Genomic DNA, 16,889 nt, shown 5'->3' on the forward strand with positions numbered 1-16,889 from the left:
GTCCAGCTTAAGGAAAACAAAACAAACAAAAAACGGTGAACGCCTTCATTGAGCTTTTTATTCATAAAAAACAAAAGCACCACAATTCGATACTCATCACAATTCCCAGCAAGGAATGAAAAGATAATCTGTCGATTTTAAATTCGGCGATTCGCGTGATACAATCATTATAGAGAGATGCTACGTGGATGCAAGCCGTTAAAAGTTCATTTCTCACTGGGATATTTTTCGACAAAGCTGATCATATCTTTCGCTCAATCCCCGACATTGGCTCCGAACAAACGATGATCAAAAACATCCACAAACATTACTCAAGTGACAATGGTCGAAAAGCAAGAGGCTTTTGTCGCCATTTTACTGGGAAAACGGTTAAAAATCTAGAAAACATATATTCTAAAATCTACATGAGGTAATTACCACCTATATCTCAGACAAAAATATTTGGTACAAACTATTATTGTGATTTCGACGTGACATCTATAGAGCACCCCCTCAGGGTCCGTGGGGTTCGCTCTCCTGATCACTCCTTGAGACATCCCCAAGAGACACATTCGCTCTAAATCTACAAAATTCAGTCGAGTTGCAAGTACTCTCGCGCACTTGTCAATCCACTAAGGTACACAAATAGTTGCTATGTGGCTCGAGACCAGCTAAAGCTCACACTCGCTATTGAAGCTGCTCTCCCCACCTTCTCTCTCAAGCGCCACATATGTCCACAATGTTCTTAAAGGGTTCCCATCACGGTGACGACTTGTGGAACATGGAGTGATTTCGCGGCGCTCCGGGGAAAATAAATCCAGCTTTCTCTCATTTTTTCCAATAGAAAAAAAAAACACAGCCCATAAATATGTGTTCGAGAACAGCACCACTTTGGTCGGTGTTCGTCCAACGGTGTGGACTACGAAGTACAATAAAGCACTTGTTTAATCCTAACCAAGCACCACTCTAGTAACCTTGGGTGTCCGGTCAGATTTGACTGCCACCTCACAGGGAGCGGCAAGGCCCTCCGTCTGACCCAAGGTTTAAAATAATTATACTGATAAAATCACAAAATGACAAGCTCCTCCTCTCAGTCAAAGACAACAGTCTGCTACTTTTCTTTTCCCTGTCGCCAGCGACATCTCATCTCTACCAGGGGGCACGGCGCCTAGGGCGACAACCTAAACCTAAAGGTTTTCTATCAGTCAGAGTTGCATTGTTCGTTGCTGGCTACACTCGCGGGTCGCACTCGAGGGTCTACTTCTTGATGGAGCCGTTGTGGAGGGAGGGTCCCTTCTCCATGGCGGCCTCCAGGTCCGCGTCGCCGTCCTCCACGAACGTGCCGATCCCGTTGAACTCCTGGAAGGGAAAAGGCAGCATTTTTGAAACCAGGGCTGACAGCCCACAGTGGGCCAGAAGACCGGTGGAGGTGGACAAAATCCCGGACGCGTTTTGAGCTCCAGTGGAGGTGGACAAAATCCCGGACGCGTTTTGAGCTCCAGAGTCGCTAACTGGAACTCGAACGAAACGTGTGACCGCACCAATGGATTGCTCTCCGAACGAGGAATCCATTGGTGGGGTCACACGCTCGGTTCGAGTCCTATTTATGAACACTGCAGGTCAAAACGCGTCGAGAGTTTTGGCCACTTCCATCAGTCTTCTGGCCCAGAAGGGGTTCATCCTAGGAGTCCTGCCATGATTTATGAAACTTTTTGTTTCCATTTTGGCGGCCGTACCGCAGTGTTGAGCGCCTCGCCGTCGGGGGACTCGAGCTCGGCCTTGGACAGGTGCTCCACCACGGCCGCGGCGTAGAGGTCCCCCAGGCAGTTGTTGGTGGTGCGCACGCGATCGCTGCAGCAGAAGGCAGAGGCCGTGAAGGGAAAGGCGGCGACGCCGTTTGGCACGATTCGTCACTTTGGGGCGACATCATCGCGGATCGATGTGTCCAGACACGCACACAAACCAATCGACGGCAAACAGCAGGGACGCCTCCCCGGCCGGGATGCCGATGGTGGACAGCACCATCAGCAGCAGCACGAGCGCGGCGCTCGGCACGCTCGCCGAGGACATGGAGGCCGCCGTGGCGGTCAGGCTGCAAAGAGCAAAAGCAAACCACGTCAACGGGCGGCTTCCTTTCAGCAGACTTCGAGTCGGACAGTGGGCCAGAAGAGCGGTGTGGAGGCGGCCAACATGCTAAACGCGTTTTAAGCTCCAGAGTCGCTAAACAGGACTTGAACCGAACGTTTGAGCCCATCAATGGATTCCTCGCTCAGAGAGCAATCCATAAGTGGAGTCACACGTTCGGTTTGAGTCCCATTCAGCGAATCGAAAGCTCAAAACGCGTCTCGAGTTTTAGCCGCCTCCGCCGGTCTTCAGGCAAATCCACTGTAGCGCGGAGGCACTGAACTGACCAGACGGTGGCCAGGTCGCCCCAGCCCAGGGTCATGTAGTTCATCTGCGCGATGAAGATGGTGGCCACGGCGATGAAGAGCGCGGTGCCGTCCATGTTGACGGCGCAGCCGATGGGCAGCACGAAGCGGGTGACGCGCGGGTCCACGCCCAGGCGGTCCATGGTGCGCATGGAGATGGGCAGGGCGGCCGCGCTATAACGCAACGATGCACAAACTACGTAACACGCGCAACACACGCCAGGGCACAGTAAGCCAGAAGACCGGTGGCGGTGGACAAAATCCCGGACGCGTTTTGAGCTGCAGAGTCGCTGAATGGGACTCGAACCGAACGTGTGACCCCACCCATGGATTCCTCGTTGGTGGGGTCACACGATCGGCCCGAATCCTCTTTTGAGAGTCTGGAGCTGAAAACGCGTCTAGAATTTTGGCCGCCTCCACTGGACTACTGGCCCACTTGCAGAGCGCGCCAACTATTCGGCGACAAACTCACGTGGAGGCGGTGGCGAACGCCGTCAGGTTGGACTGGAACAGGTTGGCGTAGAAGCGGAAGGGGTTCTTGCGCAGGAAGGCGTAGTAGATGAGCTGCATGATGATGAGCTGGTACAGCAGCACGCCGATGACCACCGTCAGGATGAACCACGCCAGCTGCGCCATGACCACGGCCAGGTCGTCGACGGCCAGGATCTTGCCGCAGATGACGGAGCACACGCCGACCGGGGTGAGCCTGGCAAAGCAGTGCAGAGCGGCCGTCAAGCAGTGTCAACCAGCGTCGCCTCGTCAACGGTGGAGGCGTCCAAAACACCAGACGGGTTTTGAACTCCAGAGTGGCTTAACAGGACTGGAACCGAACGTGTGACCCCACCAATGGACTGCTCTCCGAATGAGGAATCCATTCACACGTTCGGTTCCAGTCATGTTCAGCGACTCTGGAGCTCAAAACCCGTCCGGGGTTTTGACCGCCTCCGGCGGTCTTCTGGCGCACTGTGCTTCGCCTCACTCACCACATGATGCCGGATACCATCTTCATGATGACCTCGTAGATGGTGCAGAAGAAGTCCACCACCACCTTGCCCTTGCTGCCCATGGTGCTGAGCACGGTGCCGAACAGGAGGCAGAAGAAGATGATCCCCAGGGTGTTGGTGCCGTCCCTGAAAGAGGACGCCGCGTCAAATCGCGTCGTCGCCGCTTCCCGGCTGTTCGTCCAACGATACCCCTCGCGCGACGGGGGCGCGAGTCTCCGACGCGTGAGGTAGCGACGCACAATGGGCCAGTAGACCGGTGGAGGCGGCCAAAATTCTAATCGAGTTTTTAGCTTCAGAGTCGCTACATGGGACTCGAACCGAACGTGTGACCCCACCCATATGCTGCTCTCCGAACGAAGAATCCATGGGTGGAGTCACGAGTTCGGTTCGAGTCCCATTTAGCGACTCTGGAACTCAAAACGCGTCCGGGATTTTGGCCGCCTCCACCTGTCTTCAGACCTACTGTGCGACGGATCGAATCCGTAGATTGTGTCTTGGTGCCTACCTGTACTTGAGGGCGCGCTTCATCTCCACGCTGGCCGTGCTGGCCGTGAGCGCGGCCACGGCGGGGTAGGCCTGGGTGGTGGCGGCGGTGGGCCCGGTCGGCGAGAAGGGCTCCTCCTTCGGGACGTACACGGTGTGCACCTGCAACAGGACCGAGGCCGTCTCAGCCGGGGCAGTGGCTGGCTGCGTGGAGCGTGGCAGCGTGGCCGAGATACGTGAGGCAGCAAGCCTCTGTCTCTCTCGCACTCGCGGGGCGTCCCGTAAGGCGTCCCGTAAGGGTGCGAGAGAGACGGAGCGACGAAACGACTCTTCGGAACCGCCCGGGCCGGCATGAGAAACATGTCGTACTCTGGACACATTCCTCATACCGGCCTTGGCGCCATTTTGCGGCAGCGGACCGAACCTCGTTCACGTCCAAAGCGCCAGAACACTCTACCGGTAGTGTGGGCAAAGGAGTTGGGCATTCGTCATGAAAAAGGCGATTCGGGCAAGTCTAATGGGCCTCTCTGCTTTGGCTTACTTTCTTTTGTGTGCCATTTACCTGTTGGAATGCTGCTTGGAAAAGGTTGTCTGCGAAGAGGTTTCTGTAAAAAGACGTTTGTTATAAGCAGTGGGCAGGGGTCAGAGTGAAGAGCGAGGCTGCGACTCGCCTAGTCGTTGGCTAGTCGTCCTGAGTCGGAGGACCGAAGGACGTGTCGGACTATCGGGAGAAACTTTTGCTTTTGACTGTAGCCGGCGGAAAAGAGGAGACTGATTCGCAGACGCCTTTAAGAGCAGTGGTACAGTCCCAAGTCACGAGACCGAAGGTCTATTCTTAGACAAGCAGCGCCCGAGTGTGGAACTGCTCACAATTGAGGCGACAAGTCTAGAGAGTCTAGGGTGGCGGGACAGGAGACTGGCCGGACCCTCTGCCTCCGCTCTAAGACACCATGCCACTATTCCGATGTGCTTTCCAAGCGGCAGTGCACAGAAGCCATGAGAACACTTCGTTGACAGACTAGTAACCCTTTGTTCAATCAGATGAGAGCGTCGCCTCTGTCCTTACCTTCCGAGGTCGAGCAGGCCGTCCATGACCTGGGCGCGGTCCCGGGGGTCCCTCGTGTCCCTGGAGTCCAGGGGCGGGCCGTCCTCGCCGAAGGACAGCGGGTCGCCGGGGTGGATGGCGAGCACCAGGACGATGCCCAGCATGGCGTTGAGCAGCGAAGTCAGCGCGAAGTACACCAGCGTGCGCAGCGCGATGCGCCCGTTCATGCGCGCGTTCAGACGGGAGGTGCCTGGTTCAAATACCGAGTCAGATGAGTTTTATTAATTCATTTTATTATTTCATTCATTTAGGCATCCATTTATTTAGTCGTCCACCCGTCCGCGTCCGTCCGTCCGTCCGTCCGTCCGTCCGTTCATTCATTCATTCATTCATTCATTCATTCATTCATTCATTCATTCATTCATTCATTCATTCATTCATTCATTCATTCATTCATTCATTCATTCATTCATTCTTCGTTTACCTGCGATGAGTGAAGCGATGACAAGCGGCAGGATCATGAGCTTGAGGAGCCGCATGAAGAGTTCTCCGGGGTACGAAAGCAGCAGCACCCAGTCATCGTGCAGGTCCAGCGGCCTCAGCGACAGCCCTGAAGGGGAAAGGCGGAGAGGGTAAAGTATCATCATCCCTGACGGCCCTGACGGCCCTGACGGCCAGCAGCGAGGCTACCCCTTTGTCGGGTACGTCCCCCTCCCTGTTCCCTATCGACCCGCCCAGCCCGGGCTTGGGGCAGGCCTCACAGCTGACAGGGTGAAGGGTGCGGTGGGGTGGGGTCCAAGAACCAGAGTTTATTATCACTTTGTCACATTAATCCTAGAGGGCTGAGGGAGGATTGCGTCACAGACGGACCGGTTCGAGCCAGGGGTGGGCATCAAGACTTGGGTTTGGGCGCTGCCATCCCGCCCAAGGAGCAGCGCACAGTGGGCCAGAAGACCGGCGGACCGGACTCGAACCCAATGTGTGACCCCACCAATGGATTGCTCTCCGAACGAGGAATCCATTGGTGGGGTCACACGCTCGGTTCGAGTCCTATTTTGCGACTTTGGAGCTGAAAACGAATCTAGACTTTTGGCCGCCCGCACCGGTCTTCTGGCCCACTGTGCAGCGCAAGGGGCAGCCCAACCTTCCCCACACGCAGCGAGGTTGGAGGTTCACCCGGCGGGCGGCACCAGCCACCCCCTCCCCACTCGCTCCCTTTTCGAAACGCGAATCGATCAGGTTTTTGACCCCGCGCACTTTCTTCAGGCGTACCGCGGCCCAGACGGCCAGTTGAGGTGAGACGCGGCGACTCCGGACACGTTTCGGCCCTGGCAGCCCCCACACTCAAATTCAACGCATGATGGCACTATGGATTGCCTTTCGAAAGAGGAATCCCTTGTCGACGTGCGGTTGATTCGAGTTCTACTTGAGTTGTTTGACGTGTTCGCGTCTGGGTCTGGCAGCACCAGGGCCCTGCGGTCAGACAACTCTGTTTTGATAGGTCGCGAGGATTATGGGGTCAAGTTGAGCTCACTCCCACGCGCTGCTCGAGCCAAGCCAGCGACGCCGCGACCTGCCCCAACGGCCCCAACCGCCCAGCGGTCGCAAGAAAAAACAAAACAAAAAACGAATAAACGACCGAAATTCTCATACGCGACTGGGGACCGGGGGCTGGGGTTGGCAGTGACGGGGAGGTTGTGTCAGAGGACAAGAACAGAGCCGAAGCCGGGAAGCCTGGCAACACGTTGGCAAGACGTGCCAGCGCCGCCGCACTGTACAGCGCGCTGAGCACGCTCCGTCTCCGTCGCACTCACGGGGCGTCCCGCTGCGTCCCGCTGCGTCCCGCGGGGCCGCGAGAGAGACAGAGCGACGATTCGGCTGAATTGCGCCGACGCCCGGCCCGGGTCCACCCTGTCTGTTTGAGTTTCAGCCACAGGCGGGGCGCGCGGCCAGACGCCAGCAGACTGATTCCGCGCAGCGGTTCGCCGCTGTCTGTCTCACACCAACACGGGACAGCGAGGACGAAGCGGACGCCCGGAATGGCCCTGCTGACCAAATGCACCGTGGGGCAATCTACGGCCCAACTTGGATTCTTTCGGACGGAAGTTCCGTCTTCGAACAGTGTCGCTCTGTCTCTCTCGTACTCGTGCGGACGCCCCGCAGGAACGCGAGAGAGACGGATCGGCCCAAGAGGAAAGCACCCCTGCATAAAAAGACTGCCCACGTGCAACCCGCCCCTGACGCGGGCGGCTATCATGTTGGTCGCCAGCCAAGGCGCTGCAGTCTGTCCGCCTGTCTGCCCGTCTGCCTGTCTGTCCGCCTGTCTGCCCGCCTGTCTGTCTGTCCGCCTGTCTGCCCGCCTGTCTGTCTGTCCGCCTGTCTGCCCGCCTGTCTGTCTGTCCGCCTGTCTGCCCGTCTGGCTGTCTGTCCGCCTGCCCGCCTGCCCTTCCGGCAGTCCGGCTGCAGGCAGACAGACAGGCAGCCAGGGGCGACATACGGCGAGTGTAAACAAAATCCGTTGCTGCTTTTCTTTTGAAAGCACGCCGCCTGGCGGGACGCGGAGGACGCGGTGACGTCAGGGGTCGCAAAGAGACCGGGCACACCCTCTTGGCCGGGACGCAGAACGCCTGCACGCTAGCGCGTCGCACGTCAGTCCACACGTCAGTCCGAGCGGCACTAGTGACAAATAATTCATTAGAACCAAGACACGAGAAACACATGCATGCGTGGCTTTTTGCAGTGTGTTGGCGGACTCCACGTTTCTGGCGTGTTTTTTGGCGGAGGCCTACAGCCGGAGAGCCAGACGATTCGAAATGCGACAGAGTGCAGTCAGACAGACAGACAGACAGACAGACAGACAGACGGTCCAGGCAAACAGACCGACGCGCTGGCATCACTCTGGTATCGATCCTGTCTGCTTGTCTTGTCGCTTTTTACAGAGCACGTGCTCATCCATTATGAGCGGCAGACTGACTCCGAGATGTGCTGCTGTCGCTCCGTCTCTCTCGCGCCTGTACGGGTTGAGACACGGGTGCGAGAGAGACGGAGCGACGGTCTGCAAGCGATTGATGACGGAGGCGGGCGTCACGCTTCGGGCCGCGGTGCACGTGTTTATGATTTGCCCTGAAGAAAGGGGAAGCGAGGATCCGAAGAGTTGCTTCGTGAAAAAGGATTCAAGCCGAAAATTTAGCTTGGCTTGCATGCATGCTGTAGACGAATTTTGTTTTTGATTGTGGGGGTAAATTGCTGAAGGAAATGGGAGTGTTTTCCTTGTCGACGGCGGCTGTTGCCTGTCCCACGCACCCTCAGCCGCCCTTTCGGCTGCCACTGCTGGAGTGACACTGTAAGAATCAAGAAGCCAGACTCGGGCCCCGCCACAGTGAACACAATCGATTCCCGAAGCCCACCAAGTGCCAACCGCCGAGAGCTAGGAGCAGGCCAACAGTGCTCTCGTCGCCGTCTCTCTCGCACTCGCAGAGCTTGGAGAAGGCCACACCGGCAGGGCTCTTCAACCAATCAGCGCGCTGCGTTTACTTCCCGCCGAAAAACGCATCGAGGTGATTGGCTGAAATTCAGTGACGTAGTGCCCCGTCGCACAGTGGGCCAGAAGACCGGCGGGGGCGGCCAAAACTCTAGACGCGTTTTGAGCGCCAGAGTCGCTAAACAGGAGTCGAACCGAACGTGCGACCCCACCCTCGTTCGGAGAGCAATCCATTGGCGGGGTCACACGTTCGGTTCGAGTCCTGCTCAGCGACTCTGGAGCTCAAAACGCGTCTAGAATTTTGTCCGCCTCCACCGGTCCTGTGGCCCACTGTGCGTCGGTCCTCCACGCGTTAAACGCCTCTCGGGGTGTTTCGCGACCTCGCACCCATTGCAGTGTGGGCGCCTTGCGTGGCAACCCGGATAACAAAGGACACGACTGTAAAAGGGAGACTCACCCAGCAGGACGCCGCAGAGCACGCCGACGAGGGTGGCCAGCAGCAGCAGGTTGCGGGAGAGCCAGCTCTTGAGGCCCTTGATGCTGTCCTGGGGCCGCGAGGAGCCCCGGCGCACGCCGCCCAGGGCGCCAAGGCCCCCCAGGCCGCCGCCCAGGGAGCCCCGCGCCCCGCCGGACTCGGACCGGGACATCAGTGGGCCTGCAATCCGTCAAGGTGGTCGTGAAGGCCGTGAATCAGCAGAGATAAGGAAGGTGCGCGGAGGTTGTTGACCTCGCCGCCCCCGCCTCTCACCTCCATCGCTGCTGTGGTGGTGGACCCTCATCCACGGGTCCGCGGTCCACCTGGTGGACGTGTCTGCTGCCCTCGTGCCCACGGCGAGGCCCTGGCGAGGGCCCACGGCCGCCCCCTGGCGGGGCCCCGCTCCCTTCGCAGGGCCCCTTACAGGGCCCCTTACAGCGCACGTGCGCCGGCCCTGGCCAGGCCCTGGCCAGGCCTAGCCCGCGGCAGGCGGTGGGGCTGGAGCGGGCTGGAGCGGGTTGGGGCTGGCTGGAAGCGGGCTCGGGCTGGAAGCGGCGCAGATTCCGCGGCCGTGCCTCGTGCCAGCCCCTGGACGCACTGCCTCACTGCCGGCCCGCCCGTCCCGCCCGGCCCGGTGCGACGCCCTCCCCGCCAGCCTCCCCGCCAGCCCCCCCTTCCGGTAGCGAGTCGAACGAGTCGAACGCCCTCCGAGCGCGCCGAGTCCGGCCGAGTCCAGCCGAGCGCGCGCCGAAGGGGCCCGGAGGGGGCCGAAGCCAGCCGAAGCCAGCCGAGGAGGCAGAACGCGAACGCGAACGCGGGCGCGATCCCGCTCCCCTGGCGCGCTACCCCTTGACGAACGAAACCACCACCAGCACGGCGCGGCGTGTCGCGTGCCGCGTGCCGCAGCACTGGCGGCGCGTGGCGCGGTCCTGTCCCCGGCACGGCAGGGCACGCCCGGCAGCACGCGGCCGGCTGCGCGAATCCCACGCCGCGGTCTTTTCTTTGCCTCCTTTGATGTCCCGCGCTGCTTGTCCTGCGCCGCAATCAGGCCGGCGCGGCGGCCTTGGGAGAGTCATCAGAGGCACGCCGACGGATAGGGAAGCGGCAGGGGGACAAAGGTGCGGGGCGGCGGCGTGTCGCCGGCGAGGTGATGGTGGCGGTTCAGTGGGCCGCGATCCTACCCGTCCGCCCGCCCGCCCGCCTGCTTGCCTGCCTGCCTGCCTGCCTTCACTTCCACCCCGTTGGAGAAGGGCCGCGGTTACGCCTCGCGGGGACACCATGGCGCGGTGCAGAGTGGCAAGGTCGGCTCGTATCGCCCATTGTGAGTGTGTATCCCCAAGACGTCGGACGTCATCGGGGCGCTTTCAGAAACCACCCCCGCAACCGCCAACGCCGCCAACGCCGCCAACGCTTGAAGGCTTCCAGAATTGAATAGTGGCGCTGCTGGAGCGGTGGTGGCGGCGGCGGCGGTGGTGGTGGAGGCGGCAGTGGAGCGCCGCCTGTGCCGATGACGTCACCAGGGCGCGACGAACGCCGCCCGAACGCCGCGGCGCAGCGCCATCAATGGAATGAAGCAGGCAGTGCCGCAGTGTGTACACTGTCTCCTAAACCAACCGGCCGTTTTATCTTTTCTTCAAAGAATTTTTTTAAAGACCTTTTTCTTTTGTTATGGTTTATGTGTTCTCAACGGAGACCTAGGCTCTCCATGGGCTTTTTTCATGCAGCCTCCACCATTTTGCGAGTTTACTTTTTTTGGAGGGTACGGCAACCACAGGGAAGTGCCCCTCCTCCCCATCGACCAGGCTCGGCAAAGACGAGGATATCAGGGACCTTGATCACTCTCAACGCCAGGGGCAGCCCGAGGGGCAGCCCAGCCCTCCCTCTGCGTCAGTGTCCCGGTCGCTCGGCCTAGCTCGGCCAGCAGGGCCTGCCTGCAGCAGTGCATTCACCCATGCGACCGCCGCACCCCGCCCCGCCACGGGGATTAAAGAGGCTCGATTTAGAAGCGTCGCGTTTTCCCGCCCCCAGGACGTCCGCAGCCACGCGTGGCACTGTGTGTGTGTGTGTGTGTGTGTGTGTGTGTGTGTGTATGTGTGTGTGTGAGAGAGAGAGATCGTTCGAGGGTGTGAGTGAGATGGAGGGAGGGGCGAGGGGCGTCGAGCCGCATTGTGTCTATGTACATAGTCCTGACGCATATTCGATTGGGAGGCCCCATTCGTGCGGTGTGTAGATGTGTAGATACACGAGGCCCGATACCGAACTACCGGCCGCCAAGGCCGACCTCCAGCTGCCCCCGCCACGCTGCAGAAACCTCCTCCTGCTGGAATTTCTTTTCTGAACGAAAATTAGAGGTGCGGTTGTTGATAAACATTGGCGTGAGTGTACTGCAGGCTGCAACGCTGCCTCGAAACGCGATAGCCCAGCCAGCCTAGCCGGCCGGGATGGCGATGTGTTTGGCGTCATATGAGGCGAGGCTCCCTCCACACGGGCGAGCTCATGATTGATGCCCGAACCGAACCGCCCTAGTCGCTAGTCGCGCTGTCTCTGTCGCACTCGTGCGGCTCCCCGTAAGGGTGCGAAAGGGACAGAGAATCTGAATGGCGCGGCTGGTCGCGGTGCGCACACTGTGAAAAAAGGTCGGGCGACCGCACTGCCATGGCACTGCCGTGGTCATGGATCGGCCAATCAAGGAGTGCGGGCCTGGCTGCCTTGCGTCACCGCCTTGGCTCTGGCCCCTCCTTGGCCCAGGCTCACCCCCGGCAGACAGAAAGGCAGACAGTCAGACAGACAGACAGTTAGACAGACAGACAGACAGTCAGACAGACAGACAGTTAGACAGACAGACAGTCAGACAGACAGACAGTTAGACAGACAGACAGACAGTCAGACAGACAGGCGGACGCACGGACAGGCAGACAGACAGACGTTGATATCTTCCTCTTTCATCGCTGGACTTCTTCCTTTTTTTTTAGCGCGAGAATAATGCCGGGGGTGTTAGTCTTCCTTCCGGAAGACCGGTTCGCGGAAAGTCTGATTTTATCGAGCTGCCAGCACGAGCGAAGGGGACGGCGGGACGGGTCTGCCGGGCCGCGGTCTGTCGCGGACGGGGTCCTGGACGCAAGGGCGGTCCGGGCGGTCCGGGCGGCCCGGCCCCGAGAGCTAGGCGAGTCGGAAGCGCCCCGTTTTAGACGGCACGGCGGGAAGGGCGGCAGCCGGTCGGTCTGTCTCTCTCGCACCCCATGAGTGCGAGAAAGACCTCCCTCTCGGAACCAGCCTGCAGGGCCGGGCAGGGCAGGGTGGGGCGGCATTAAGGTCGTCCGCATTTAGCCAGAGTCCCACCTTGCTCTTTGGCCCGCGATGGACTTGGGAATGCCACCTCCACCACCACCGCCACGACGGCGACGGCTGGGTGCCTGGTCATCGTACAGCCCGTCGCCCCTTCGGACGCCCCCGAGAGCAGCTTCGGGTGCACTCGGCCCCCGCCGCTGGTCTCTCTCTCCTCAGCCACGGGACGCCCCATGAGTGCGAGAGAGGGAGAGAGGGACGGAGGGCGACCGCGCCGCGCACGTGCCGGGGCCCTGCGAGGCCCTGCCAAGGCGGCTTGCTCTCTCTGTCTCTCTCGTCCAGGGAAACCCCGCGCGTGCGAGGGAGACGGGGAGACGGCGCTGTCATGACTACCGTCGCCGCCCTGCCGCCCCGTCCGCCTGTCCCTGTCTGCCGATGCGGCCGGTTCTACGCAAGCCGCGCAACCCGAACCGCCCATTCCTAGAACTTTCCTGGCGTGCTCTAATCTGCACAGTCGGGGAAATTCTCATGAGTGTCCCTTGCCCTGTGTAACCGCGGGCTGGAGCGCCTGCTGGGTAGGCAATGCAGTGCACAGGTGCCTTGCGGGCTGGCCTATCTCGCGTTCGCAGGCTGGAGCGCCTGCTGGGTAGGCAATGCAGTGCACAGGTGCCTTGCGGGCTGGCCTATCTCGCGTTCGCAGGCTGGAGCGCCTGCTGGGTAGGCAATGCAGTGCACAGGTGCCTTGCGGGCTGGCCTATCTCGCGTTCGCAGGCTGGAGCGCCTGCTGGGTAGGCAATGCAGTGCACAGGTGCCTTGCGGGCTGGCCTATCTCGCTTCCGCAGGCGCTTCGCTTCGCGCGGTCGGTCCACAGTGGGCCAGAAAACCGTGGAGGCGGCTAACATTCAAGACGCGTTTTGAGCTCCAGAGTCTCTAAATGGGACTCGAACCGAACGTGTGACCCGGTGTGACCCCACGCATGGACTGCTCTCCGGACGAGGAATCCATGGGTGGGGTCACACCAGGCTCGGACTGGCCAGGGCAGACAGGCAGAAAAATCTGCCGGGGCCTTTGGATTTGTGACCAGTAACGTCACGAAGTTGGTCAAAAAGTGATTGAATCTCCGAAAGTGGCCGTTTTCGCTGAATTTGAGCGGCCACTGCTTCGATCTAGTTGCAGCCAACGGCCTCCCTCGACGTCCTAGTATTCTTAAGACCCTACTCTTTCATGCCCTGTATCGGGAAGACGTTGACCACAACGATTTTGCCTTTGACCGCAACGATTTTGGGACCAAAGTTGGTCAAAAAGTGGTCGAATATCGGAAATTTGCTGATTTTGCTGACTTTGGGGGGCCACTGTGACCAATCTAGTAGCCGTAAAAGGCCTCCCTCGACGTCCTAGTATTCTTAAGACCCTACTCTTTCATGCCCTGTATCGGGAAGACGTTGACCACAACGATTTTGCCTTTGACCGCAACGATTTTGGGACCAAAGTTGGTCAAAAAGTGGTCGAATCTCGGAAATTTGCTGATTTTGCTGACTTTGGGGGCCACTGTGCCCAATCTAGTAGCCGTAAAAGGCCTCCCTCGACGTCCTAGTATTCTTAAGACCCTACTCTTTCATGCCCTGTATCGGGAAGACGTTGACCACAACGATTTTGCCTTTGACCGCAACGATTTTGGGACCAAAGTTGGTCAAAAAGTGGTCGAATCTCGGAAATTTGCTGATTTTGCTGACTTTGGGGGGCCACTGTGTCCAATCTAGTTGCCGTAAAAGGCCTCCCTCGACGCCCTAGTATTCTTAAGACCCTACTCTTTCATGCCCTGTATCGGGAAGACGTTGACCACAACGATTTTGCCTTTGACCGCAACGATTTTGGGACCAAAGTTGGTCAAAAAGTGGTCGAATCTCGGAAATTTGCCGATTTTGCTGACTTTGGGGGGCCACTGTGTCCAATCTAGTAGCCGTAAAAGGCCTCCCTCGACGCCCTAGTATTCTTAAGACCCTACTCTTTCATGCCCTGTATCGGGAAGACGTTGACCACAACGATTTTGCCTTTGACCGCAACGATTTTGGGACCAAAGTTGGTCAAAAAGTGGTCGAATCTCGGAAATTTGCCGATTTTGCTGACTTTGGGGGGCCACTGTGTCCAATCTAGTAGCCGTAAAAGGCCTCCCTCGACGTCCTAGTATTCTTAAGACCCTACTCTTTCATGCCCTGTATCGGGAAGACGTTGACCACAACGCTTTTGCCTAGGCTATTGACCGCAACTTGTGTGGGAGCGGTAGACTCACAAAGTTGGTCATGAAGGGTAAAAACTATGATGATCGGGGGCCTTTTGCCGTCTTATCTGCCGGGGCCTTTTGGGGGCCAGTCCGAGCCTGGGTCACACGTTCGGTTCGAGATCCTTTTAAGCACTCTGCAGCTCAAAGCGCGTCCAGAGTTTTGGCCGCCTCCACCGGTCTTCTGGCCCACTGTGGCGCGGTCGCTCGTCCGCAGATGGGCTTGCCATGTGTGGTGCCCATCTGCCGGCGAGGTAGATTGGCTGGCTGCATTGTCACTGCGATAAGATTGCACCCCGATGGCAGGGGCAGGGCCGGCAGGGCCGGCAGGGCCGGCAGGGCGAGGGTGGGGCCAGACGGCACCGGCTGCAGTATTGAGCACCGCGACCCCGCGACATTAATATCAGATGCCCCCGCCGGGGGAGTGTTTTCCCTTTTTGCTGTTTGCACCAGAAGCTCCGTGGGGTCACGACCGACTAGACTTCGCAAACCTCTTCTTTTTTAAATACGAAAAATAAAGATAAGTTTGGGCCAGGTGCGTCCTCACCTGCTCTACCGCGGTGCTACGCGCTACGTGCTGCGGGTTGTATCACAGACGCGTCCGGGAGTCCGGCGGGCTGGGCTTCAGACGACGGCGCCGCTGAACGCCACCATCCGCACGTCGGTCTCGTCCTTGACGGAGCGCCGCGGCACTGTCCGGACGGCGGGGGTCCTGGTGCCGGGGCCCCTCCTCCGGCTGCGGGAGGTCCTCGTCGGGGTCCCCGGGGCCTCCACGTTGGCGTCCGAGATCGCGCACCGGGGGCAGCCGCTACGCCTCCACCGCCGCGCCGCGTCCGGGCCGGGCTCGCCGACGACCGCGATGACGTCCGGGAGCGCGTCGAGAGACAGCACCCTGCGACGCCCCGACGTCCTGAACAGCACCGGGCCGGCAGGGGACTGGGCGCGCAGGCTGGGGCTGGTGGCCGAGGGCGCGCGCACAGCGCACAGCGAGCAGCCCCCACCGCCCCACCCCCACAGCGTCCTGTCAGGGCTGACGGGGTGGGGCGGGGCGGCGGGGCGGCGCGGGTCAGGGATGGGTTAGGCTAGGTTTCTATTAATCACCAGAGTCGCCGTCACGACACAGTGGGCCGGAAGACGGGCGGTGGCGGACAAAACACTAGACGCGTTTTGAGCTGCAGAGTCGCTGGGACTCGAACCGTGACCCCACCAATGGCTTCCTCGTTCGGAGAGCAATCCATTGGTAGGGTCACACGTTCGGTTCGAGTCCGTAGCGAATCTGGAGCTCAAAACGCGTCCAGAGTTTTGACCGCCTCCACCGGTCTTCTGGCCCACTGTGCACGGCAAAGCCGCTCGTTGAACAGCTGGGCCGTTGCGGGGCTTGCGAGGCTTGCGAGGCTTGCGCGATGACGACGGCCTTGGCGGCCTTGGCGGCGTGCTCCGCGCCTACTTGCAGACTTCCAGGCGGAAGCGCGGGGGACATCAACGCGTATCGCTCTCGGGCAGCAAGACAAACTACGCCGAGGAGACGGGGCAAGGCGGCGAGCAAGTTTTGCGATTAGCGCGCCCTCCGCGCATGCTGCTCGATGCCATGCGGGCCATGCAGGCCGTGCCGCTCTCGCGTGCCGCCTACACTGTAATGCTCCCCGACTGGTTGGACGTCAAAATCCCGGGTGTCATGCAATACAAAACACGCACGAAATTTTTTTAACATTTTCAGTTAAGGAAGCACTGGACGCTAACGGCGAAAAATGCCAAGTTGGTGTGTTCTGGGACCGTTGTGCATGCAACCAGTTCATCTTTAAAATAGCTTCCCTACTATCTTACCGTGTACATAGCACCCGTCTCTCTCACGAGTCACGAACATTTTTCGACGGGTAAGTTAGTTAATTAGCAAGGCCCCCTTGTGTAACTGAGCCGCGGCGGCGCCCCTTAAGCACGCGACGGCCGGCCTGATGAAGTGCCAGTCCGCCCCGTCCTACGAGACGCCTGTGGCAATAATTGCAGAGTCCTACACTGGGAAAGCGGGAAGCGGGCGGGCCTACACTGGAAGCTCCAAGTGCACGACGAGCCCGCGTCGGGAAGGTCCCGACGACCGTCGCAAGGTTTCCCTGTGTTTGGCGAGTGCCGAGTGCGCAGTGCGGGGCGTCGCTCTGTCTCTCTCGCACTCGCGGGCCGTGCCGCGGGACCGGAGGGGTGCGGGAGAGACAGCGACGAAAGCAGGGCGGGTCCCGGCAAGGCGGGGGGTGGGCAGCCCTCCTGGAGGTCGAGCGATGAGCACACAGCGGGCCGTTCTAAATGTTTGAAGAGTGAGATGGGTGCTGGGGGGTCTTTCTGCCGCATTCAGTGCCCTGTGCGACCACGGCAGGGCCGCCGCACGCCGCAGCGTTTCTGGACAAGACTGAGAACCGAGGTAAAACGCACAGTGGGCCA

General features: G+C 59.7%; 1 protein-coding gene across 1 annotated transcript; it reads right to left on the reverse strand.

The window, feature by feature from the left end:
- Positions 1 to 38: 38 nt before the first annotated feature.
- LOC117650484 (excitatory amino acid transporter-like) lies at positions 39 to 15,230 on the reverse strand. The gene is made up of 12 exons (XM_034393945.1): positions 15,007 to 15,230; positions 8,879 to 9,076; positions 5,425 to 5,550; positions 4,962 to 5,190; positions 4,458 to 4,500; positions 3,918 to 4,057; positions 3,392 to 3,538; positions 2,881 to 3,114; positions 2,391 to 2,582; positions 1,937 to 2,071; positions 1,716 to 1,830; positions 39 to 1,338 (listed from the first exon to the last, which is right to left on the reverse strand). Exons 2-12 carry the CDS (start codon positions 9,066 to 9,068, stop codon positions 1,237 to 1,239), a joined length of 1,653 nt encoding a protein of 550 aa, XP_034249836.1. The 5' UTR covers positions 9,069 to 9,076; positions 15,007 to 15,230; the 3' UTR covers positions 39 to 1,236.
- Positions 15,231 to 16,889: the final 1,659 nt, after the last annotated feature.

The sequence above is a fragment of the Thrips palmi genome, unplaced genomic scaffold (assembly GCF_012932325.1).
Source record: "Thrips palmi isolate BJ-2018 unplaced genomic scaffold, TpBJ-2018v1 HiC_scaffold_10, whole genome shotgun sequence".
NCBI classification, from domain to species: domain Eukaryota; kingdom Metazoa; phylum Arthropoda; class Insecta; order Thysanoptera; family Thripidae; genus Thrips; species Thrips palmi.